Below are 25,481 nucleotides of genomic sequence, written 5' to 3' on the forward strand. Positions count from 1 at the left end.
TAACACTGCCATGTAATAAACTGAACCAGCGTTAACACTGCCGTGTAATAAACTGAACCAGCGTTAACACTGCCATGTAATAAACTGAACCAGCCTTAACACTGCCGTGTAATAAACAGCCTGGTTGAGCGCCCTCTAGCGACCAGCATGTAATAAACTGAACCAGCGTTAACACTGCCGTGTAATAAACTGAACCAGCCTTAACACTGCCGTGTAATAAACTGAACCAGCATTAACACTACCATGTAATAAACTGAACCAGCGTTAACACTGCCATGTAAGAAACTGAACCAGCATTAACACTGCCATGTAATAAACTGAACCAGCCTTAACACTGCCATGTAATAAACTGAACCAGCATTAACACTGCCCTGTAATAAACTGAACCAGCATTAACACTGCCATGTAATAAACTGAACCAGCATTAACACTGCCATGTAATAAACTGAACCAGCGTTAACACTGCCGTGTAATAAACTGAACCAGCGTTAACACTGCCGTGTAATAAACTGAACCAGCAATAACACTACCATGTAATAAACTGAACCAGCATTAACACTGCCATGTAATAAACTGAACCAGCATTAACACTGCCATGTAATAAACTGAACCAGCGTTAACACTGCCGTGTAATAAACTGAACCAGCGTTAACACTGCCGTGTAATAAACTGAACCAGCATTAACACTACCATGTAATTAACTGAACCAGCGTTAACACTGCCGTGTAATAAACTGAACCAGCCTTAACACTGCCGTGTAATAAACTGAACCAGCCTTAACACTGCCATGTAATAAACTGAACCAGCATTAACACATCAGCACTGAGACAGGGTGAGTATGTACCACAGTGCGATACATGTTTAAATAAGCCTGTCTGGCTCTGTACCACAGTGTGATACGTGTTTAAATAAGCCTGCCAGCTCTGTACCACAGTGTGATACGTGTTTAAATAAGCCTGCCAGCTCTGTACCACAGTGTGATCCATGTTTAAATAAGCCTGCCAGCACACCAGTGATACAACTTGAAACAGGAAGACACTGAGAAACACTTCCAGTCAAACACGTTTGTTTCTACAGCAGACCACCTCCAACAAAACCTTATAGTTTCATAATATAAGGTCGCTGGTTCAAATTCCAACGAGGGTCTGAAATAAAACAAATAAAAAACAACAGCTCGAACCCAGACAGACAACGGTACTAAAAACACGTTTATTTCTTTATTTCTTTATTTCTTTATTTACACACAGAAGCGAGTTCTTTAGAGTCTGGCGCCGCGGTAATAAAATGTTCATTTTAAACACGACGACTAACACGGATGTTCTTTTGAACCCGAGCTGTGGGGGGTTGGGGGGAGGGTATATGCTGCTCGCATTCCACGCCCCCGCGTGGATTTCTCAAAGTTGCAGTCTGCTGTCCTGTTCAACACGTGAACGGAAACCTTCGCCCTTTTCCTCCAGCCTCTCGGTTATTAGTTCTCTTTCTTTGCCAACTTGCTGAAGCGGCTACTGTGCGGAGAGGAGAGGAGAGGCGAGTGCAGGTCGCTGTCGTCCGTCTATAAGCCGATTCGTTTGTGTTTTTCAAGACCAGCTGGTGAATATTATTACTGTGTTATTATTTTGATGGGATGTATTAGTTTAAGCAGTTTTACATTTGATCCGCGGGTAGGTAGTACGCATCGATCACGTGTCCGCTCAGCTATCGCATAGTGGGCTCTATACTCAAAACCTTCTCACAGAATTCTACCTAAGGGAATTGTATATGATTTTATCGGACTATGTGACCCATACATTGCAAGTTGCTGTATTATGTAAAATGTGTGCAGTGTAGTATTATTATTATTATTATTATTATTATTATTATTATTATTATTATTATTATCATCATCCTCATTTATACAGCTGTGCACAGCACAGTTCTTTGAGGTAAGTGCAGGTGAGCAGTGAAACCCGCACTCTGAAGTGTGATAGTGAGATCGCTCTTGGCTTTGTTGTGCTCTCATATTGAAGATAATGTTTTTCACTGGCCAGTGTCTTGTGTCTATCAGTCCCTCCTTCCTCCCACAGCCTCAATGGACCCCGGCGATGACCCCTACCTCTTCACCTCTGACACGCTGCCCTCTGACCCCCGCTTCATGGCGACGGTTGCTAACGGTTTCGTGGGCACGCGCGTGTTCGGGGACGTGATGCACGTGGGGGGGGTGTACAGCGGGGGGGTGGGGGTCTGTCACCGTGCTGACGTGCCCTCCCCCCTGGCAGTGAGAGTGAGGCTGGACCGAGCTGATTCCTCGGGGCTGAGGCAGCAATACACACTGGACACACGCGCAGGTACACAGGGGAATGGGCAGCCCTGTATCTCTCAACTGGGATGTGGCTGCATCCCAGTACTCCAGACTGGTTCTGTCACTCCCAGTCTTGCGATGATGTCACTCTGCCTCACTCTCTCTCTCACTCTCTCCAGGCTAGTTCACTCACTCCCAGTCCTGCGATGATGTCACTCTGCCTCACTCTCTCTCTCTAGGCTGGTTCACTCACTCCCAGTCCTGCGATGATGTCACTCTGCCTCTCTCTCTCTCTCTAGGCTGGTTCTCTCACTCCCAGTCCTGCGATGATGTCACTCTGCTTCACTCTCTCTCTCACTCTCTCCAGGCTGGTTCACTCACTCCCAGTCCTGCGATGATGTCACTCTGCCTCACTCTCTCTCTCTAGGCTGGTTCACTCACTCCCAGTCCTGCGATGATGTCACTCTGCCTCACTCTCTCTCTCTAGGCTGGTTCACTCACTCCCAGTCCTGCGATGATGTCACTCTGCCTCTCTCTCTCTCTCTAGGCTGGTTCTCTCACTCCCAGTCCTGTGATGATGTCACTCTGCTTCACTCTCTCTCTCACTCTCTCCAGGCTGGTTTACTCACTCCCAGTCTTGCGATGATGTCACTGTCTCTCAAACAATCTTGGCTCATCGCTCGCACCCAAACTTGCTGGCCATGGAGCTGAGAGTGGAGCGTCAGGTGACCCCCGGAGAGCCAATCACAGTGCAGCTCCAGAGTTCCTTCACCCCACAAAGCTCAGACATCGCCTTCGAACCCGGGCCGGACTATCAGGGGGGCAGGTGAGCGGGGCGGGAGAGAGACAGGGGAGCGGGGCGGGAGAGAGGCAGGGGAGCGGGGCGAGAGAGAGGCAGGGGAGCGGGGCGAGAGAGAGGCAGGGGAGCGGGGCGAGAGAGAGGCAGGGGAGCGGGGCGGGAGAGAGGCAGGGGAGCGGGGCGGGAGAGAGGCAGGGGAGCGGGGCGAGAGAGAGGCAGGGGAGCGGGGCGGGAGAGAGGCAGGGGAGCGGGGCGGGAGAGAGGCAGGGGAGCGGGGCGAGAGAGAGGCAGGGGAGCGGGGCGAGAGAGAGACAGGCAGACAGGCACAGGCAGACAGACAGACAGACAGGCACAGGCAGACAGACAGACAGACACAGGCAGGCAGACAGAGACAGAGAGAGAGACATGCAGGCAGACAGGCAGGCAGACAGACAGACAGACAGGCAGGCAGGCAGACAGACAGAAACAAGCTGCTTGTTGTTCTTCTCTCAGGCACATCCACGGACACACGTTAACACCGGAGGTGCCAGGAGGACCCCAGCCCTGCGTTCACTTGATCTGGACCCCCCCGCCCGCCTCCCTGTCCCTCCTGGCCTCGCAGAGCAGTGCATGCTGGGTATTCCTGACTGCGCTGGCCGACACCGCTGAGCGCGCTCAGAGCTGCTACTCTGAGGGGCTGGCTCTGATTGGCTCGGGGGACCTCCTCCCCTCCCACCGGCGTGCGTGGGCGGAGCTCTGGGCAGGAAGCGCCGTGCAAGTGAAGAGCCCCGCCCCTCTGCAGCAGGCTGTGATTGGCTGCCTGTACTACCTGCTGAGCTCGCTCCCTCCCCTGAAGCCGACAGACTTCCTGTTCGGTGGACTGAGCCCCGCAGGGCTGAGCAATGGGAGGCGGGGAGAGGATTACTGGGGGCACGTCTTCTGGGACCAGGTGAGCTCTAGAATATTGTACAGGGGGCTGGACGAGACAGGCTGGACGCTTCTCACTGAATATTGTACAGGGGGCTGGATGAGACAGGCTGGACGTTTCTCATTGAATATTGTACAGGGGGCTGGACGAGACAGGCTGGACGTTTCTCATTGAATATTGTACAGGGGGCTGGACGAGACAGGCTGGACGTTTCTCATTGAATATTGTACAGGGCGCTGGACGAGACAGGCTGGACGTTTCTCATTGAATATTGTACAGGGGGCTGGACGAGACAGGCTGGACGCTTCTCACTGAATATTGTACAGGGGGCTGGACGAGACAGGCTGGACGTTTCTCATTGAATATTGCTCCCCCCCCCCAGGACACCTGGATGTACCCCCCCGTGCTGCTGTTCTACCCCGAGCTGGCTCGCACCATCCTCAGATACCGGATCCACACACTCAGGGGTGCCGCACACAACGCTGCCCAGCAAGGGCTCAAGGTACAGGGGGGGGAAGAGAGAGGGGGGAATGGGAGGGGAGCTGGAGGAGAAGAGAGGGGGAATGAGAGGGGAATGGGAGAGGGGGGGAATGGGAGGGGAGCTGGAGGAGAAGAGAGGGGGAATGAGAGGGGAATGGGAGAGGGGGGGGAATGGGAGGGGAGCTGGAGGAGAAGAGAGGGGGAATGAGAGGGGAATGGGAGAGGGGGGGAATGGGACAGGAGCTGGAGGAGAAGACAGGGGGAGAGAGGATAGCGGAGCCAAGGCTGGGGGGAAAGAGGAGAGAAACCAGGATGTGTGAGGCACAAAGAGGCCAGGATGAGAAGTCTGTGATTGTACCCCTATGCATTGTGGGTCTATGTCTCTGTGTTGGGTTCAGGGTTGTCTCTGTGTTGGGTTCAGGGTTGACTGTGTTGGGTTCAGGGTTGTCTCTGTGTTGGGTTCAGGGTTGTCTCTGTGTCTCTGTGTCTCTGTGTTGGGTTCAGGGTTGTCTCTGTGTTGGGTTCAGGGTTGACTGTGTTGGGTTCAGGGTTGTCTCTGTGTTGGGTTCAGGGTTGTCTCTGTGTCTCTGTGTTGGGTTCAGGGTTGTCTCTGTGTCTCTGTGTCTCTGTGTTGGGTTCAGGGTTGTCTCTGTCTCAGGGAGTGAAGTTTGCCTGGGAGAGTGCAGTGACAGGGCAGGAGGTTTGTCCTGATGAGATTTACGGGCTGCAGGAGATTCACATCAACGGAGACGTCTGCTTTGCCTTCCAGCAGTACCTGCACCTCACACAGGTACTGTACCTGACTGTACACCTGATTGTACACGGAACTGTACACCTGACTGTACACCTGTCTACCTCCTTCTCCCTCTCTCCCCCTGTCTCTCAGGATCTCTCCCAGTTCAGTAATGGGGGTGGCTGGTCTCTCTCTCTCTCTCTCTCTCACCCCTCTCCCTCTCTCCCCCTGTCTCTCAGGATCTCTCCCTGTTCAGTGAGGGGGGTGGCTGGTATCTCTCTCTCTCACCCCTCTCCCTCTCTCCCCCTGTCTCTCAGGATCTCTCCCAGTTCAGTAATGGGGGTGGCTGGTCTCTCTCTCTCTCTCTCACCCCTCTCCCTCTCTCCCCCTGTCTCTCAGGATCTCTCCCAGTTCAGTAATGGGGGTGGCTGGTCTCTCTCTCTCTCTCTCTCTCTCTCTCCCCCTGTCTCTCAGGATCTCTCCCAGTTCAGTAATGGGGGTGGCTGGTCTCTCTCTCTCTCTCTCACCCCTCTCCCTCTCTCCCCCTGTCTCTCAGGATCTCTCCCAGTTCAGTAATGGGGGTGGCTGGTCTCTCTCTCTCTCTCTCTCTCTCTCTCTCTCTCTCAGCCCTCTCCCTCTCTCCCCCTGTCTCTCAGGATCTCTCCCTGTTCAGTGAGGGGGGTGGCTGGGAGGTGGTGCGAGGCATCGCTGAGTACTGGAGCAGTAGAGTCACCTGGAACAAGGAGCAAAGCTGCTACGACATCACCGGTGCGTGTCAGTGTGTGTGTGAGCGTGCGTGTCAGCGTGTGTGTGAGCGTGCGTGTCAGCGTGTGTGTGAGCGTGCGTGTCAGCGTGTGTGTGTGAGCGTGCGTGTCAGCGTGTGTGTGTGAGCGTGCGTGTCAGCGTGTGTGTGTGAGCGTGCGTGTCAGCGTGTGTGTGAGCGTGCGTGTCAGCGTGTGTGTGAGCGTGCGTGTCAGCGTGTGTGTGAGCGTGCGTGTCAGTGTGTGTGTGAGCGTGCGTGTCAGCGTGTGTGAGCGTGCGTGTCAGCGTGTGTGAGCGTGCGTGTCAGTGTGTGTGAGCGTGCGTGTCAGTGTGTGTGAGCGTGCGTGTCAGCGTGCGTGTCAGCGTGTGTGAGCGTGCGTGTCAGTGTGTGTGAGCGTGCGTGTCAGTGTGTGTGTCTGTGTTTCAGTGTGTCAGTGTTTCAGTGCTGTGTGTGTGTGTTTCAGTGTGTCTGTGTTTCAGTGCTGTGTGTGTGTTTGTGTGTCTGTTTCAGTGCTGTGTGTGTGTGTTTCAGTGTGTCAGTGTTTCAGTGCTGTATGTTTCAGTGTGTCTGTGTTTCAGTGTGTCTGTGTTTCAGTACTGTGTGTGTGTGTTTCAGTGTGTCTGTGTTTCAGTGCTGTGTGTGTGTGTGTTTCAGTGTGTCAGTGTGTCAGTGTTTCAGTGTGTCTGTGTTTCAGTGCTGTGTGTGTGTGTGTTTCAGTGTGTGTGTGTTTCAGTGCTGTGTGTTTCAGTGTGTCTGTGTTTCAGTGCTGTGTGTGTGTGTGTTTCAGTGTGTGTGTGTTTCAGTGCTGTGTGTTTCAGTGTGTCTGTGTTTCAGTGTGTCTGTGTTTCAGTGCTGTGTGTCTGTTTGTGTCTCAGGTGTGATGCCTCCAGATGAGTTCCATGACAGTGTGAATAACTCTGTCTACACCAATGCCGTGGCCAAATCCAGGTGAGACTGAGGCACTGTCTGCTAGTGAAGTCCAGGTGAGACTGAGGCACTGTCTGCTAGTGAAGTCCAGGTGAGACTGAGGCACTGTCTGCTAGTGAAGTCCAGGTTAGACTGAGGCACTATCTGCTAGTGAAGTCCAGGTTAGACTGAGGCACTGTCTGCTAGTGAAGTCCAGGTGAGACTGAGGCACTGTCTGCTAGTGAAGTCCAGGTGAGACTGAGGCACTGTCTGCTAGTGAAGTCCAGGTGAGACTGAGGCACTGTCTGCTAGTGAAGTCCAGGTGAGACTGAGGCACTGTCTGCTAGTGAAGTCCAGGTGAGACTGAGGCACTGTCTGCTAGTGTCGTGTTTCTGGACTCTTCTGTAAGATCTTCTCTCCTCATAACTACAGCTGGTATTCATGAACCGTTTCTCGGCTGTTAAGTTTGGGGTGGTTGACAGTGTTGTGGCAGGTCTCTCTCTCTCTCTCTCCAGTCTGCAGTTTGCGGTTGACTTGGCGATCCTGTTACAAACCCCGCCCCCTCCGCAGTGGCAGGAAATCTCTGACAAGATCAAGGTGCCCTTCGACCCAGAAGAGAAATACCACCCCGAGTTTGACGGCTACCAGAAAGGAAAGTGACAGTCCTTCTCTCTCTCTCTCTCCCCCTCTCCCTCCCTCACTCCTCTCCCCCTCACTGTCTCTCTCTCCCTCTCCCTCCCTCCCTCACTCCCTCACTCCCCTTCACTGTCTCTCTCCCCCTTCCCCTCTTCCTCCCTCACTTCCTCCCCCTCTCCCTCCCTCACTCCTTCTCTCCCCCTCTCTCTCTCACTCCTCCTCTGTTCCCCTTCTACCAGTCACTCAGACCCCCCCCCCCCCCCGTCCTGCTCTCTCTCACCCCCGTCTCTCGCTCTCTCCTCAGGAGACTCTGTGAAGCAGGCGGATGTGGTTTTGTTGGGGTTCCCCCTGGGGTACCCCATGAGTGCAGAGGTGCGGAGGAACGACCTGGCGCTGTACGAGCCCCTCACTGACCCCGAGGGACCGGCCATGACCTGGGTGAGACCCTGCAGTCCCCGCTCTGTCTGTCTCCGTGTCTCTGGTGGACCTTCATGCTCGGTGTCACACCCTGCATGATAAACACGACCTTGAGACTCTCTCTCTCTCTCTCTCTCTCTCTCTCCTTTATCTCGCTCTATTTCTTCTCTCTTATTCTCTCTCTTTCTTTCTTTGTTTCTCGTCTAATCTTTTTACCACAGATGCTCCAGATTGTGTTTGGCTCACCTCTGACACACCTGAGGGGACCCTGCCTCTGTGTCTCTAGTTCTGAGATGGTTCTGTCTCCCTCCCTCCCTCCCTCCAGGGCATGTTTGCGGTGGGCTGGCTGGAGCTGAAGGAGCTGGCTCGAGGACAGGCGCAGCTCAGGAAGTGTTTCAACAACATCCAGGAGCCCTTCAAGGTGCCGGGGCTGGGGGGCTGGGGGTCTAGGGGGCTGAGGGGCTGGGCGCTGGGGGGCTGAGGGGCTGAGGGGGCGGGGGGGGGGGGGGCTGGGGGTCACACCTCACATTGTAGCAGATCCTCTAATTGTGATGAAACTTGGTACGAACACGATTCAGAAGAGGGGCTGTAGGGAGTGTCTGTCGGTACAGCTGTCGTTTTAGGTTGAGGCTGCATTGCAGATCCGGGGCGATGGATGTTCTTGGAGTGTTTGGGGTTGATGCCGAGATGACCCTGACTCAGTGGGTGCTTGTTTCAGATCTGGAGCGAGTGTGTGGATGGGAGCGGAGCAGTGAATTTCCTCACTGGGATGGGCGGGTTCCTGCAGGTGGTTCTGTTCGGATACACCGGCTTCAGGTCCATGTTGAAAAGTTTGAGCTTTAAAAAGTGCAGTACCTTCAAATAAAAACACCTTCCCTTTTCAAGATGACAACTCTCCCTCAATCTGTACCCCTCTATACTGTAACACAGCCCCCGACTCTAACCTCAATCTGTACCCCTCTATACTGTAACACAGCCCCCGACTCTAACCTCAATCTGTACCCCTCTATACTGTAACACAGCCCCCGACTCTCCCTCAATCTGTACCCCTCTATACTGTAACACAGCCCCCGACTCTCCCTCAATCTGTACCCCTCTATACTGTAACACAGCCCCCGACTCTCCCTCAATCTGTACCCCTCTATACTGTAACACAGCCCCCGACTCTCCCTCAGTCTGTACCCCTCTATACTGTAACACAGCCCCCGACTCTCCCTCAATCTGTACCCCTCTATACTGTAACACAGCCCCCGACTCTCCCTCAATCTGTACCCCTCTATACTGTAACACAGCCCCCGACTCTCCATCAATCTGTACCCCTCTATACTGTAACACAGCCCCCGACTCTCCCTCAATCTGTACCCCTCTATACTGTAACACAGCCCCCAACTCTCCCTCAATCTGTACCCCTCTATACTGTAACACAGCCCCCAACTCTCCCTCAATCTGTACCCCTGTTCTCTGTGCCTTGTTGTAACAGAGCCCCCAAACTCTCTTCATGTATTTTCACTGCAGGATAAACAAGAACAGCCTGAACTTTGACCCCACTCTTCCGGATGACATCAGTGACCTCCGAATCACAGGGGTGTGTTACCTTGGCAACAAGCTGGACTTCACCTTCAGTAAAGAGGGGGTGACGGTGGTACTGGCGAGGGTGTGGGGACCCCAGCACTGCGCCCTGGAACTGGTGCTGACCCAGTCTGGAAAGAGCCTCCCTCTCAACCTAGGTACCAGAAACCCCAAAGAAACCCAATGAATTCACTGACGAGCGTTCAGACCAGAAGTCCTTCTCAATGCTTCAAGAGCGTGTTGTGACCTGTACACTAATATTATTATTATTGTACTTACACTTGTTACAGAATATCACATTACAGAATATCACATTATAGAATATCACAACACAGAATACACAGCACTGAATATCACATTACAGAATATCACGACACTGAATATCACAGCACTGAATATCACAGCACAGAATATCACAGCACAGAATATCACATTATAGAATATCACAACACAGAATACACAGCACTGAATATCACGACACTGAATATCTGAATACGGGCAGCAGTGTGGAGTAGTGGTTAGGGCTCTGGACTCTTGACCGGAGGGTCGTGGGTTCAATCCCAGGTGGGGGACACTGCTGCTGTACCCTTGAGCAAGGTACTTTACCTAGATTGCTCCAGTAAAAACCCAACTGTATAAATGGGTAATTGTATGTAAAAAATACTGTGATATCTTGTAACAATTGTAAGTCGCCCTGGATAAGGGCGTCCGCTAAGAGATAAATAATAATAATAATAATAATAATAATAATAATAATAATAATAATAATATCACAGCACTGAATATCACATTACAGAATATCACGACACAGAATATCACATTACAGATAAGAGTTGTTATAAAGTACAATAAAATCAGTAGCAAAAAGATCAAATTAAAATAACTAGAGAATCGAGTAAATAATTGTAGCAGTCTTGCAGTCGAGGCTTCACCCTGAATTCCGAGCTCCCCACAGCAGTGACCCCCCCCCCCCCCCCGTGTGCGCTGTACAGCAGTGACCCCCCCGTGTGCTCCCGCGCTGTGCAGTCACTAACATGCCGCTGTGTTCCAGGGACCCCCGTCTCCGTTCCCGCTGAAGCTGCGCGCATCCAGAAGCAGGCGAGCTGCTGGCCGCTGTGACGATCCGGACTGGGAGCTGGGAATCCCACAGGACTGGGAGCTGGGAACCCCAGGGGACTGGGAGCTGGGAACCCCAGGGGACTGGGAGCTGGGAATCCCACGGGACTGGGAGCTGCAGCAGTGTAACGTGTGGCTAATTAAGGTTGTGTTTATATACGTATTGATACGTTTATAATAAATGAAATCATTGCAAATCTATATTTACGTCTTGGCATCTTTCTTTCTTTTTCCTTCTTGTTTTTCTCGCTGCGTCAGGCTCTGATTATTGACGTTGTTGAAGTGGTTTTATTTAGCCCGGTGGTCTCTGATGCTTGCCGCCTCTCGCTGCTCGGTCTGGGCTAAATCCGTCAGAACCGAACAGCTACGAAATGAATGTATTGTAGCGATCCGTGTATTGTGTTTGCGTACTGTATTCCCTCTTGTTTCTACTGTCTGTTCTGTTAATGTCGCTGTATTGTGTTCTCTCCACCCCCCCGTCTGTATTACTAGGTGCGGGTTCGCTCTGTCCCTGTGGCTGTGCGCCCTGGTCCCTGTCATTGGCTGTTGGTCGTGTGTGCCTATTGGTCGTGGTGTACGGCTGGGGACCAATGGGATAGCTGTCTGCTCTGGCACCCGATTAGCATAAATGGGCGGGGCTAGGTTATAAAAGGGGGCGTTGCACACTCATTGTGGTCAGTCCAGAGCAAGTGGCTCTGAAAGAGATTCCTAAATAAAGCGTTGAACCTGGAAGCAGCGTGTTGTCTCCTTCTGTTCTGCATACTGCGTGAAACGCTGCAGTATTACTGTATTACACACAACTGTAGATTCACACGCATACCTGAATTAAATCGCACGCCTGCGTGTGTTCATCACTTATAAAAAATGACCCGAGCAGCTTTGTTTATTTATATTGCGTTGTTTTCACTGCAGATGTCATAAACTAAACGCGTTACAGAAAGTGGATGAGGACCCGGGACCTTTTCAAGATTTTAAACAAGATGTCGGGACAGCGGAACCTTTGTCCCCGGGACGTGTGGTCACCCTGCTAGAGATGGGTCGCGTCTTTGCTCTGTTAACATGAACACCAAAAATAATGTATTACTGGAATTGACTGATTTCTGGTTTGTCACAAAAAAAGGGTTTCAAATGTCTCCGCCAATCAGAACCACGATTCAAACAAGCCAATCTCTACCTACGCTTTGGCCATGGCCCGCCCACATGTCGCTAAAGCGTAGGTAGAGATTGGCTTGTTTGAATCGTTTACATTTCTTTCATTGTGAGAGCGTCAATATATATATATATATATATATATATATATATATATATGTAATATTGTGTGCATTGTAATGCCGTCGGCGTACAGCAACATGTCTCACAATGAAACGCATGCAAGCAAATGTTTCAGCACTAAGCAAATGATATACTGAGGGAAAATACAGAACCCTATCCTCGGTACACAGCTGTAACTCGCTTTATACAATGGCTTGGAAAAATTAAGTACTGTGATTGGCTGAACAAGATCACATGACCGTGCGGTATGACATCATGCACCAACTTACTTACCTGCGCTATTAATATTACTACGTCTTAATAGTAACAATTATCTAAACAGTGTTTCTGTAGGTAAAATTGTCAACATACAACTGAAACCGCATTTAAATCACTCGACAGTCTTTTTTTTTCATCTGTGTCACTAAGAATTACAGACAAATTGGGAAATATACTGCGGTATTTATTTAGTCAGAGAACAGAACAAAGAAAACTGAGACAAGCAACAGCAGTAACACTATTCAAAAGCTATGTGAGAAATCACTGTGCAAGCCTCACTCAGCATGTCATATACATGCAGCAGTAACACTATTCAAAAGCTATGTGAGAAATCACTGTGCAAGCCTCACTCAGCATGTCATATACATGCAGCAGCAGCACTAACACTATTCAAAAGCTATGTGAGAAATCACCGTGCAAGCCTCACTCAGCATGTCATATACATGCAGCAGCAGCACTAACACTATTCAAAAGCTATGTGAGAAATCACCGTGCAAGCCTCACTCAGCATGTCATATACATGCAGCAGCAGCACTAACACTATTCAAAAGCTATGTGAGAAATCACTGTGCAAGCCTCACTCAGCATGTCATATACATGCAGCAGCAGCACTAACACTATTCAAAAGCTATGTGAGAAATCACTGTGCAAGCCTCACTCAGCATGTCATATACATGCAGCAATGTTCAATGTAATGTTTATGAAAAATAAAAAAGTACAAAATATATGTTACAATCAAATAGTCTTCGGCGACTAGTTTTGCAAAGTGGAAGAATACATAATATATTTCTTATTTTTTTCCTTAAAAAGTGTAATTATTTTCAAGAAAAAAAGCCATTTTATAACCGAAATAACCCACTCCAGGGCCTGCGGCCACATGCCTCACGACGCACCGTGGGCGTCACCTTGTCGTGGGTTATTTCGTACACATACTCGCAGTACTTTGAACAAACAGATCAGCTTCCCTGTGCAAAAATCTCAAGTGGAAATCAAGCATTGTGGGCGTTACCCTTTATGACGTTAGGAATTTGACGTCGCCCCGTTTCGAGTAGCCGGTTGGTCATCGCCGTGATTGACACGTTCTTTACAAGCCACCTGCCTCCTCCCCTTCGGAGTGACGTCAAGACATATTCAGTAGCCTGATTGGCCGCAGAAAGATTTTAAAGTTTGTGAACGGTTTGAGCGGGTCAAAGCAATTCAAACTGAAAGACTGAATATAATTTAGTAATAGTGTAATCCAAAAAAAATAAATAAATCAATCAATAAATCAGAGGAATACATCGCCTGAGTGAAACGTGAGGTGTTGGTTTTGTTGCTAGGGTTAAGGTAAGTCTTGAAGGGAGATTTCGCGTTTGCGTTCTGCTGTTGTGAAGGAGAATAGACTAAGGCCTATCAAACAGTTCATGATCCAGCCCAATTAAATAAATGTTCATTAAGATTCACGGAGATATCTCGAATGCACGGGGATTACGCCGCTGTGAATGTTTGTCAGGGTAGAGGGTGGTGTTTCTAATCTTTTATTTTCATGTCATTTTTATATGCCGTGGTCTGTAGTTGTGTTTAATTAATAATGGCGGATTGTTTTGCTTTTCCGGCAGTTCAGCAACTAAGTTTATTATTTTGAAATTACCAAACTGTCTTGGAACATTTATAACCTAGACAGAACAAAAATATCCTGCATATGGAATTCCTGTTAATTCATTTTTAAATGTAACCGTGGGAGAGAGAGAAAGCGTTTGAGTGGACTGAGGATTCACTTTTTAAAAGAATTGGTTTAAATGTTCGAGTCATTGGACGATTTTGTATTTAATACAAAATAAAAACAATTGTACTGCGTTTTAATATATATATATATATATATATATATATATATATATATATATATATATATATATATATATATTATAAAATATGCATGCACATGGTCCCTTCAGCTTTCATACTGAATAGAGATCGCGTTCCCGTGAACTCGGTATGTGATTTGAATATACAGTGTACATACACTAAACGAGTTATTCTCTGTAAAACGCGTGTCGTGGGAGGTGCGGTGTGTTATGCGGAGAGGCTTGCTCAGACAGACCCGAATTCAAACGCGGGCTGCGTCGGCAATTTACACAACCTGACATTCAGCAAGCAGTCTAGCGATGCAGCTTGCGTGATGCGAGGCGTCCTCCTTTCTAATTGGCATGGGCTGCGGTTTTTGCGCGCATGCAATCTGGGCTGGGGGGTTGTTTTGTTGATGTCCTGGGATGGCTTTGTTGTAGGGGTGGGTGTATTGGGTCATCTGAGCCCGAATGCAACCCACGATTCCAGACACGGTTAACTTTGTGCTTCAAAATACTGGAGCAGTAGCACCCTACCCCAGGTACTGGATTTTGAAAATCCACATATGCTGCTGGATATAGATGGAGACTAGGCTGTTTTAAAGCTGCTGGATGTAGATGGAGACTAGGCTGTTTTAAAGCTGCTGGATATAGATGGAGACTAGGCTGTTTTAAAGCTGCTGGATATAGATGGAGACTAGGCTGTTTTAAAGCTGCTGGATATAGATGGAGACTAGGCTGTTTTAAAGCTGCTGGATATAGATGGAGACTAGGCTGTTTTAAAGCTGCTGTATACTGTTGTCCAGAGGGATCATTGGACTTTCTTGCTCAGTAATGAGCTGGTGCATGTTGGGACAGATGCTTGCAGGGGTTTTCAGTGGGACAGTGAGAGCTGAACAGTCCCGTCGCAGTCTAGTACGTTTACCGTACCTTTCACAGCAGGACTACCCTTGCCAGGATTGCATTGAGGTATGAGTTGAAAAGCCTGAAGTGTCTCAGAGTGTCTGGTATACACCGAGTCACATGGGAGCCCTCCTCTTAATGCAAAGTATTTATTTTACAAAAGAGCAATGATTTCATATCCAGGAGGTCCTGCGTGACGCGCACACATGAGTGAACTCGCCTGAAAGGGCGAGTCCCAGCAGTTCAGTATTTAAACCCACCTCCTCTTTGAATGCAGAGCAGACCTGTCATTAATCCCAGCTGTAACGGTGTGTGTGGTCTGCAGGGGGAGCCATGGACACACTCTCGAAGGACACCAGCTCCTTGCTGGAGATGTTTGATTTGAAGCTGAAGGAGTACGTGAACGACGTGGAGAACAACCACATGGTCTGGCTGCTGGAGATCCAGGAGGAGGCCAGCAAGATGTTCTGCAGGTACAGGGTGCAGAGAAACTCGCTTGTCCACGCTTCGTGATTCTCCCGTTGCTGTTTAATGTTTTGTGGTGAATTGAATGGAAATGCTTCCTCAGCTGCAGGATACGGAGGTCGTGCACCGCGTTATTCTTTAGTGACGAGTCAATAACATTGTGTTTGTATTAATGTAGTGGTCATCCTCACCCCTTTGTGATGTCAATGAAGTAGATGCTGCATCGTTTTATTCTGGGCCATCCTTGCATGTACCTATCGCATGAGACCTGCAATCATGCATTAACCCCCCCTCGCCTGTCGGTGATTACAGTTCTGTGCATTAACCCCCCCTCGCCTGTCAGTGATTACAGTTATGTGTATTAACCCCCCCTCGTCTCTTCTCTGTTAGTGATTTCAGTTCTGAGCCCGAGTTGATGCCCAAGACCCCCTCCCAGAAGAGAAAGGGTCGGAAGAGGCTGTCTGTGAGTGGGAGTGGGACCCAGAACCCCAACAAGAGGCGGTAAGGAGCCAGCAGTGTGTTCATGGTCATGCACTAGACCAGGCGTTCACCTTCCTCCACTGGCTTCCAATCTGGGGTGTTGCGCTAGACTAGCCTCGAACCTCTGGGGACCTGGCTGTCAAGTTTGATTAAATTTGCTCAAAGCTGCTCGTGCTACTGTTCATTAGCCCTCTGGATTTGCACGTGAAGATGTGTTTTCTTTTCTTGTGTTTTTGTTTCTAAATACCATTCTCTTTGCCCCAGAATCTCCAAGGGCAGGCGGAGCAATGTGCGTCGCTCCTCCTCGATGAAGGTGCAGGTCCTCAGCCTGCTGGCAGAGGAGGTGGAGCAGGGAGGGCAGCAGGGGTGGGAGGCGGAGGGGGCCAGGCCCAAGAGGAGCACCCGCAAGGCAGCCCAGGCTGCCAAGGAGGCCCCCTCGGACTGCCAGGCAGGGGCAGACCTGGCGGAGGGGAGAGTCCCCCAGGTGGAAATCAGCAGTGTGGAGCGCCGGTCTGCAGAGCTTGCCCAGCAGGAGGTGGAAACATCTGCCTCCACTAAGACCTCCAGGCTGCTGGCCGTCCCAGGAGCATCCTCTCTCAGCGTGCCTGCAGTGGGAGCCCCTGTGCCAGAGCACAGCGGGGGCTCGGGGCGCAGCGTCTCCAAGCTGCCCATCGCGGAGGTCAGCGGTGCCGAGGCAGGGGCGTCGGGGTGCGAGACTGACGACGCCCCCAAGTCCCGCAAGCGGGCCCCCCGGTCCTCGGGGAGGCGCTCAATCGGGGGCCAGCGGTCGCTGCTCAGCGTGCGGGAGAGCATGACCCGCGAGTCCCTGCGCAGGGCCAGCCGTCGCTCCTTCCTCAAGAAGAAGGCTCAGCTGGAATCCTCCGCCTCCAGCACTGTGAGCCGTGAGTATCTGGGTGCACGCTGTACCTCCGCTCGAACCGCATACTCCAACCCCCCAAACAATCAAAGGGTCAAGAGAATCATTCTGGTACCTCCAGATTACCTCTGAACAGTTTATGTAGGTGTTGGGCTATCAGCAGGGGTTGGGTTAGGTGATTGGGAACACCTTGGTTGCCTTGCATCCTTAAGCTAACATTATAGGAAACTAAGGGGAGCAGACCAGCGGTTCTGCTGGCGAATTGAGTTTACTAACGCCTGCCTTGTATGTGTCTGCTTTTCCTGTAGGTAAAAACGATGCTGAAGTCACGGAGGAGGAGGAGGAGGAGGCGGCGAAGCAGTGAGTGTCCCACTCTGGGTTCAACTGTTTTTCATTTAGAGTAGAGGATTATTTTATTTACGATGCCTTTATCCAAGGCGACTTACAGAGACTAGGGTGTGTGCACTATGCATCAGCTGCAGAGTCACTTACAACTACGTCTCACCTGAAAGACGGAGCACAAGGAGGTTAAGTGACTTGCTCAGGGTCCCACACAGTGAGTCTGTGGCTGAGCTGGGATTTGAACCGGGGACCTCCTGGTTACAAGCCCTTTTCTTTAACCACTGTACCACACTGCCTACTTTATGTTCCACAATATTCAAGAAGGTCTCTTTCTGTTCTGTTTCAGTGAGGAGGCTGTGCCTGATGCTACCCCAGAAACTCCCATCCCAGTGATGGAGGTAAGCAGACTTTCTTCAGCTCGGCGTGGAACTGGAGGCTGGGCTGCAGGGATATTAGCATCACAAATGCCTTCGTTAGTTTTCTTTTCGCTGATCACTTTGAACGATTCTGCAAACCCAAAGGGAGGTGGAATGAGCTACCTTGTCGTGTTCCATTTTAGATTTTGGAAATTATGAGATCTCATGGAAAAACTACATACACCCCATCATTCATTGTTTATTTATTATTTAAATAATGTGCTCCTGTCCTCTGCAGATCGTCAACTCCCCATCCAAACGTCAGTCCGGCCGGCCAGCCACCAGGAGCAGCACACAGTCCAGCCTGGAGGCACAGACCGTGCCCTCTCTGGAAGGTGCCAGAACCGCTCTCTCCTGTCTGTGTCTGTCTCACACATGCTGTCTCTCACTCTCTCTCTTTCTAACCTACTGTTTTTTTTTTTTTTTTTTTTTGTTATCTGTACAGACTGCAATCCGGAGAAGACAGACGAAGCTCAAACAGGTCTCAGGTAAAGTGCTTGTTTGCATCCCTCGCAGCAGTGAAACGTTTTGGCCAGTATTCCAAACGCTCGGCTAATGTTTCATCTATTAACAGCCCAGCTCTGCTCCTCTCCCTCTCCCTGCAGACAGAAGCCCAGCTGCAAGCGTCCTGTGAACGAGGTGGAGAGCAGTGCTGGGACAGGAGCTCAGCAGGACGAGGTCTCCGCCAGCCCCAAGAAGAAAACGCCCTCCCCTCCCAGCAGGACCCACAGTGTAAGGCATCTTCACATGAGTAGTTATTTTCTGTCCACCGGGGGAGTTTAACATTATACCAGTTAGATAAGGGTCACTCCCCCCCCCTTTCCTCAGCCTGTACAAGTTTAAACTCCAATCCTGACCGTGCACATTAATTAATCCCAAGTACCGCTGGACAACGTTTACAAGCAACTTACTGGAGCAACTTTTTCCAGCTATTTTTAACTTGCTGACTCGCTCAAATATTTAGACGGCCGCTTGAACTATTAATGGTGGAAAATGCGATTCATGGGCCTTACGCACCATTCTCCAAGCATCCAGGCAGCTGCTCCTGTGCTTGCTGGTGGAGTAGACGGTGTGTTAGTGCTGGGCTGGTGTAACCTTGTCCTCTCTCTCTCTCTAGGTGATGAAGCCCCACATGAAGTCCTTCCTCCAAACTGTGCAGAAGAACCAGCTGCTCATGACCCCCATCTCTGTCGGCCGCTCCACTGTCGTCAAGTCATTCATCAAACGCACCACCCCACTCAAGGTGGACCTCAAGGTGAGCTCTGTGGAGATGCACTTCAACTGAAAGCAGGCTCTCTGTCTCGCTGTCTGTATGTCTGTCTCACGCTCTCTGTCTGTGTGTCTCTCTCTTGCTCTCTGTGTGTGTGTCTCTGTTTCTCTGTCTCTCTCACTGTCTTTCTCTAGTGGTTAGAGCTGAGAGACTGGGAGGGAATTTTTCAATTCTCTGTTTTTCTTCAAGTGGATTCCTACCTCATTTTAATAAGTAATCAATGTGACTTTTTTCCTTTGCATTGCAGACTGGTTCTGTTGTAAGTATCTCTCAATTTTCAAAGGGATATTTTTATTTGGCACATTTTCCACTCACGGGCATAAACTCGAACTCTGCATTGGTGTCTGAGCTCGGCTTCCTCTCTTTGCAATAGCAGTCTTATTTTCCATCGATTTGTCATTTTGAATGTGTCTTCACTACAAATCTCCAGCAGTTGGATGCATACGTTTAATGTTGCCCTTTTCAGATCTGGAGCAGTTCAGTTTATGCCCTGGCTTAACCTCACCATACCTAATATTCCTCTTGTAACCATGACTGTTTCACACCACTGTGGGTGTGGGTGGCACTGTGCACGTTGTACCAGGGAGTACAGCGCTCCCCTTTAGAACGATGTGGGTAAGAGACTCTGCAATTACTGCTCCACTAGCGCTGGAACCCGCCTTCACAGCGGGAGCGCTGTCCACGTGCACAGCCTGGGTTTGGGGGAATCAGGGTTCTCCCTTGGACTCCAATTCATGTTTTCTAACGCACCCCCCTGGCATCCGCTGCACTTGGGTCTGAGTTAAAAGCACTAACCCTTTTAATACCAGCTGGGTCTAGAGGGTCTTTAAGGAAGGGTGGGGGGGGGGGGGGGGTGAGGTGTATTATCCCCAAATAGTGGGACATTTCATGCATTGATCATGTCACAATGCAGGAACACTTGGCTGCATTCAGCACCAGCCTTCAGCAAGCTTGTGTTTGTATGCATCGTAAGCAGGTTCTCCTGTCTGTTTCATTGAACACCAGGAAGCTGATGTGTTTGTATACATCGTAAGCAGGTTCTCCTGTCTGTTTTCATTGAACACCGGGAAGCTGATGTGTTTGTATACATCGTAAGCAGGTTCCCCTGTCTGTTTCATTGAACACCAGGAAGCTGATGTGTTTGTATACATCGTAAGCAGGTTCTCCTGTCTGTTTTCATTGAACACCGGGAAGCTGATGTGTTTGTATGCATCTCTTGGTGTGCTGTTCTGTAATGTGGTGTGCATCTCTGCAGGAGAAGGAGAGGCAGCGTCTGGAGATGCTGAAGAAGAAACAGGAGCAGGAGATCGAGAGGAAGAAGAAGCTGGAGGAGGATAAGAGACGCAAGCTGGAAGAGATGAAGAGGTGAGGAGGGGGGCTGCCCTGAGAGACTCCCAACAGCTTTTTAAAGTACCGGTGGGGGGGTGGGTTAATCTCTGCTCCAGTGAGGTGGGGGACTGGTTAATCGCTGTTCCGGTGAGGTGGGGTGGGGGGCAGGTTAATCGCTGCTCCGGTGAGGTGGGGGGCAGGTTAATCGTTGCTCCGGTCAGGTGGGGTGGGGGACAGGTTAATCTCTGCTCCGGTGAGGTGGGGGACAGGTTAATTGCTGCTCCGGTGAGGTGGGGTGGGAGTTAATCGCTGCTCCGGTGAGGTGGGGTGGGGGTTAATCGCTGCTCCGGTGAGGTGGGGGACAGATTAATCGCTGCTCCAGTGAAGTCTCTTTCCCACCCCCCTTGTTCAGGAAGCGCGAGGATCGCTTGCGTAAGGTGATTGAGGCTCGAGAGAGGGAGGAGCAGAAGGAAGAGGAGAAGAAGAAAAAAATTGAGCAAAAGTTTGCTCAGTTCGATGAGAAGAACGACAAGGTGAGCTCAACCACTCCTGGGGTACAAATCACTTTAATCGGGACCTCTGTACCCCGAGATTCACAGGACCTGGGGTGCTTTACTGTGTCGGCTAGTGCCTTCGTCCATGCCAAACTTTTGAGGTTGCTGATGCAAACGCATTAATTTTTTTTTGTGCTGTAGAATGCTTCGCTGTGTGTGTGTGTGTGTGTGTGTGTGTGTGTGTGTGTGTGTGTGGGATTATCCTATCTTCTAATTTGGGTTGTAAATCTCCTAGCTGCGTGAGGAGCGGCTGGCAGAGGAGAAGGCGAAGAGGAAAGTGAACACCAAGAAGACTGAAGAGGTGGAGAGCCGGCGCAGACAGGAGGAGGAGGCGCGCAGGAACAAGATCCAGGCTGCGGTAAGAACCACCGCCACGAGGAAGCGAGAGATGAAGTGTGGCGCCATCGTTTCCATGCCATCTTCCTGTGTTTCACTGGGATACCGTGGTCAGTTCAGACTAGCTGGGTTTGGATTGATTGATTTGATACGATCTTTTAATACATGCTAAACTATCCAAATGTTAAACTTTTAGTACGTGGTCCAATCATGCTTGTGAAATATAAGTAACTGTACATGGCTGTTTCACCTGTTTTTACTACAAGCTTGATTTGGTATCAGCTGCAGGTGTCTCTTTTTATAGTAAAACCAGGAATGGATCAAACTGCTTTTCAATGGGAGCTGCGTTATTTCCGTCCCTGCTAAACTTAATGAAAGATCCACAATGCTGAGAGATGGACCCGAAGAGCCGATTTGCTGGCTGCTTCAAGCCGTTGCTCTCGTTGCAGGAGGAGGAAGAGCGGCTGCTCCTGAAGAGGCGTGAGGAGGAGGAGGAGCTGGAGCGCGGCAGGAAGCTGGCAGAGGCTCGCAGACTGCAGGAGCTGGAGCTGGAGAGGAAGAGGGAGCAGGAAAGGATCCAGGCAGAGAGGTGAGACTGCAGGAGAGTGGAGCGTGTGTGTGTTTGGGGGGGTGACTGATGCACCATTACAGCTAGTCAGTATACCCTCCATATCTCCCTGTGTGGGGAAGGCTGTGTGTGTGCTTTCAGTCTCCTGTACTCGCTCTTTCTTCTCTCCCCCGCGACAGGGAGCGTGAGCGAGCAGAGAAGGAGAAGGCAGATGCCCTGCAGAGAGAGGTGGCGCGCGCAGCCAGAGAGAAGCTTGCGCTGAAGGCAGCGGAGGAGAAAGCGAGGCTGCACAAGGAGGCGGAGGAGAGGAGGAAGGTAACGCAGTGGCAAAGCGAACAAAAGTACAGGAGCACGTTTCAGCGTGGAGACCCTGATAGACATGTTTCGGTTCAGTCTGCTCTGAAACTGTCCGCTGTGTATGTCTGTGTGCACCAGTCCCCCCTTGTCAGGGTTCAATAATTAACTAGTTTGGTTCTTTAGCCATGGGGGCCATATTGACAGTAAATTGTACAAATTCAACTTAAATACTATATCTTACTGTGATTAAGGCCTTTCACTCATTCGCTGTTTGTCCTTCACTTGTGACTATTTGAACCCTGTGTATTGATTCCTCTCTGTATTGATTTCTCTGTATTGATTCCTCTGTGTGTGTGTGTGTACCGATTCCTCTCTGTCTCTGTATTGATTCCTCTCTGTGTCTCTGTATTGATTCCTCTCTCTGTGTGTCTAGGAGGAGCAGCGTCAAGCTGAGCTCGAGCTCCAGGAGAAGCTGGCAAAGGAGAAGCTGGCCAAGGAGAAGCAGGTGGCTGCGAAGATCCTCAACGTCACGGTCGACATTGAGGTGAGAAACATCTCGCTCGGGCACGCGCGCCACTCTCGCTGTCGGCAACACAAACACAAGAGAATGCCCGAACGAGAGGAGGCCGTTCAGCCCGTCGGTGCTCATCTGATTCTTAGCAGCTCGCTGGACTCAGAACCTTAAGAGATCTCAGTGCTGTAGCTATAACTGCCTGTCTGGGTAACCCATTCCATACTCTCCGCACTCTGTTTCCTCTCTCTCTCTCTGTCTCTGTCTCTGTCTCTGTCTCCCTCTCCTAGCCGAGGAACAGTTAGTGCGAATGTTGCCATCCTTCTCTTGAGTTTATACTGCTGACATTGTTTTCTATGGAGAGTGCACTTGGGGTGCTTTGGTCTTTGGCTGATCGCTGAATAAGCCCTTTCTACCCAGCAGCAGGAGAACGGGGCCAGTGAGTCTGTGTGCAACCAGCAGGTGCTAAACATCACTGTGGACATCGAGGTAGGCAGGGAGTCAGTGTGCGTCTCACACCTGCTCCCCTTCAGTAGTGTCCCACCGCTCCTTACAGAAGTGTGTCATGCACGATGCACTGGCTAGGGTCTGCACTGCTCTGAGCACCCTGCACCCTGCACTCTGTATTCTCAATGCGTGTAAATGTTTTTATATATTGCACAATGTGGTGGGCTGGTTTGCATGTCCCGTCCACGCCTCGTGTTCTTGGCTGCCACTGCACTTCGTTTCTCTGCTGCTTCGGCTGGGATACTGTTTCACTTTGTCTGTGGTCCTCCTCGCTCACTGGGGGAGGTTGTGTGTGTGTGTGTGTGTGTGTGTGTGTGCTCCCTTTTTGGGATGAGAAGGGAGTGAGATATCTACATTTATCCTCTGTATGAATGCTTGCGGCTGGTTTCACAGACCCCTGGTTAACCCTGACCTTTGGACTGCCTCACCTAAGGTAGTGCCGGGTTAATCTGGGTCTGTGAGCCCACCTGTTTATCCCAGTTCTTTGTGCCTTTGTTCAGTCTGCAAACTGTCGTCCTGTCATTTCAGAAGTGTTGTGGTTTTATTTCCTACCTCCTTTAGAAATCTCCTCAGTCCTACCAGATGACTCCCAAGGGTGGCAACGTGCAGAATTTGGATGCTGATGATTATGGGATGGATCTGAAAAGTGACGATTCGACGGATGACGAAGGGGAGCCAAAGAAGCCCCTCCCGTCCTGGGCTGAGGGTGAGTGGGGCCTGTGGGGAAGAGGGCGGAATTCAGGGCTCTGGAGTGCTGGCTTTGTGTATTAGAAATCAACTTTTTAAATAAAAATAAACGCAGAACTCCAAACGTGTTGACTTCGTCCCAGGACTAATCTTTAAATCTGCTCTCTCCAGGCAAGAGGCTGAACCAGGCAGTCATGCACCAGTACTACAACCCCATCGATCTGGACCGGCGCTTCCGCAAGGTCCTGCCAATCAAGCTGGAGGAAATCTTCTGCAAGAGCAAACCACGCTACTTCAAACGCACCAGCTCTGCGGTGTGGCACTCCCCACCCGGGGGGCGCAGCAACGCCACCAACATGGGCACCTACTCCCTCAGCAAGTTCTAACAGCACAGCTGGAAGCAAGACTCCCACTGCGCCTCAGCGTCGTGCATTCCTGGCTTTCCTATGAGTAAGACACACCTGAGCTGGTGACGCTGGCTAATCAAGATCGTAGTGGAACCTGGAACGGGGGTGAAGCTGCTGTGCAGTAAGAGGGTCTCGCTTCCATCCCTGAATGCTTTGTCTGTTTGTTTTAGACTGGAATAGAGCAATGTACACTATAGAATTCTTTCATTTTTTTTATATACATATATAATTTTTTTTTTTTTTACACGAGGTAAATGTTTTTTAAGTTTCTGTTGATACGGCGAACATGACTGAGTTGTGTACACCTTGAAGAGCGAGCCCTCTGCTTGCTTGGAGTTGTGCTCCTTCAAGAATCCGACCTTTCATCTGTTTTGCTGCGCTGCACTTGTGTGTGTCTGCCTCTGTTTTAAAGGATGAGATGCATAGCCTGTCTAGAGAATGGTTCTATTTGTCGTTTCTATGTGGTGTTGGTAAATTGAGTATCGCAGCGCTCGTTTGAGAGTTCTGGATCGTCTTGCAGGGAATATCTTTGCTGTGAGATCCTGCGTGTTGTAGTGTGAAGATTAATGTCTGCCGCCTTAATGAACGAATGTGTGGAAGAGGCTAGTCTGGGTTTGATAATGAGGCGCAGCGTCTGTGTGTTTGTGCATCTTAATCTTTCATTGTGTGTTTGTGCCTCTTAAACTTTCACTGTGTGTGCCTCAGTCGTTCACACTCTGTGTGTGCGTGTGCGCCTCCTGTTCACTCTCTGTGTGCGTGTGCGCCTCCTGTTCACTCTCTGTGTGCCTCCTGTTCACTCTCTGTGTGCGTGTGTGCCTCCTGTTCACTGTGTTTTTGTGCCTCAGTCGTTCACTGTCACTGGGTGGGGGGTTATTCTTTTTGTACCCCCCCCCCCTCTCTTTTACTTTTCTGACTGATTTTAATAAAGTTTCTTTAAATAGAATGTGTTTTATTTGATATTCTTGATTTCATATTACAAGCGTTGCTATGATTGAAATCTGGATCCAAGGTGGAGTCTGCTGTAGGGTGTGAGGCACAGATTGACTACTGTACCTGACCAGTCTCTCCTGGAATGGAGCTATTTAGAAACTGATTAGTCAATAATTCAGATCCCTACTCAAAGAACATGGAGGAAAGCTAGCTAGAAACAAAACAAATATATATTTTAAAACGTAATCTACTTTATTACTGAGCCAGAATGATTTTCCCCCTCTCCCTTCCATTACTGAGCTGCCCACTACTGGACTGTGCTGAGGTGCGGTTCCCTCATCCAGTACCAGGGGGGGGCTTGCATTGCTCAGATAAACCACAGAGGTTCCCTAACTGAACTAAACTACCAGCATGGATGACCTCATAGACTTCCAGTAACACCAACAGCAAAGGAGGGAGGGGGTCACACGACTACTTGAGCAATGCCCTTTATATTAATAGGGAGGGGAGTTGACATACAAACAGATATATTACAGTTAAATTGTTCTGGGGGGAAGAAAGTGCTTAATGGATTCTATACCAAGCTTTTTGACAGTCTTTTCTTTTTTTTTTTTTTTTTTTTAAATATATTTCATTTAAAGACAG

At 49.9% G+C, this 25,481-nt stretch overlaps 2 protein-coding genes across 12 annotated transcripts; both read left to right on the top strand.

The window, feature by feature from the left end:
- Positions 1-1,397: 1,397 nt before the first annotated feature.
- Positions 1,398-10,805, top strand: pgghg (protein-glucosylgalactosylhydroxylysine glucosidase). Of its 7 annotated transcripts, XM_059002320.1 has the most exons (15): positions 1,403-1,590; positions 2,045-2,324; positions 2,894-3,104; positions 3,570-4,005; positions 4,367-4,486; positions 5,123-5,254; positions 5,854-5,965; positions 6,836-6,908; positions 7,382-7,516; positions 7,805-7,940; positions 8,245-8,340; positions 8,638-8,735; positions 9,435-9,646; positions 10,540-10,613; positions 10,662-10,805. In XM_059002320.1, the coding sequence occupies exons 2-14, from the start codon at positions 2,069-2,071 to the stop codon at positions 10,605-10,607; spliced, it is 2,085 nt and encodes a 694-aa protein (XP_058858303.1). In that variant the 5' UTR covers positions 1,403-1,590; positions 2,045-2,068; the 3' UTR covers positions 10,608-10,613; positions 10,662-10,805. The 7 variants fall into 7 exon arrangements, with proteins under 7 accessions (XP_058858307.1, XP_058858306.1, XP_058858303.1 ...); XM_059002321.1 differs by having other exon boundaries at positions 5,234-5,254; positions 10,540-10,805; XM_059002318.1 differs by having other exon boundaries at positions 1,404-1,590; positions 10,540-10,805.
- Positions 10,806-13,261: 2,456 nt separating this feature from the next.
- LOC117432322 (inner centromere protein A-like) lies at positions 13,262-24,849 on the top strand. 5 transcript variants are annotated; one of them, XM_059002091.1, is made up of 20 exons: positions 13,262-13,460; positions 15,186-15,333; positions 15,716-15,826; positions 16,070-16,707; positions 16,991-17,042; positions 17,371-17,422; positions 17,679-17,775; positions 17,886-17,928; positions 18,046-18,172; positions 18,558-18,695; positions 18,958-18,969; positions 19,966-20,075; positions 20,452-20,572; positions 20,829-20,951; positions 21,379-21,518; positions 21,677-21,812; positions 22,228-22,338; positions 22,726-22,794; positions 23,374-23,518; positions 23,671-24,849. In XM_059002091.1, exons 2-20 carry the CDS (start codon positions 15,194-15,196, stop codon positions 23,883-23,885), a joined length of 2,580 nt encoding a protein of 859 aa, XP_058858074.1. In that variant the 5' UTR covers positions 13,262-13,460; positions 15,186-15,193; the 3' UTR covers positions 23,886-24,849. The 5 variants fall into 5 exon arrangements, with proteins under 5 accessions (XP_058858074.1, XP_058858075.1, XP_058858077.1 ...); XM_059002092.1 differs by having other exon boundaries at positions 22,729-22,794; XM_059002094.1 differs by lacking the exon at positions 22,726-22,794.
- The last annotated feature ends 632 nt before the right edge of the window (positions 24,850-25,481 follow it).

This window comes from Acipenser ruthenus, chromosome 27, assembly GCF_902713425.1.
Source record: "Acipenser ruthenus chromosome 27, fAciRut3.2 maternal haplotype, whole genome shotgun sequence".
Lineage (NCBI taxonomy): Eukaryota > Metazoa > Chordata > Actinopteri > Acipenseriformes > Acipenseridae > Acipenser > Acipenser ruthenus.

Bases quoted from the DNA above. Each gene is read 5' to 3' on its own strand.
- pgghg (XM_059002320.1), top strand. From the start codon at position 2,069: ATGGACCCCGGCGATGACCCCTACCTCTTCACCTCTGACACGCTGCCC. The intron at 2,325-2,893 runs GTACACAGGGGA...CACTCTCTCCAG, and splicing joins CACACTGGACACACGCGCAG to GCTGGTTTACTCACTCCCAG. The intron at 7,941-8,244 runs GTGAGACCCTGC...CCCTCCCTCCAG, and splicing joins AGGGACCGGCCATGACCTGG to GGCATGTTTGCGGTGGGCTG.
- LOC117432322 (XM_059002091.1), top strand. From the start codon at position 15,194: ATGGACACACTCTCGAAGGACACCAGCTCCTTGCTGGAGATGTTTGAT. The intron at 15,827-16,069 runs GTAAGGAGCCAG...TCTTTGCCCCAG, and splicing joins CAGAACCCCAACAAGAGGCG to AATCTCCAAGGGCAGGCGGA. The intron at 23,519-23,670 runs GTGAGTGGGGCC...TGCTCTCTCCAG, and splicing joins CCTCCCGTCCTGGGCTGAGG to GCAAGAGGCTGAACCAGGCA.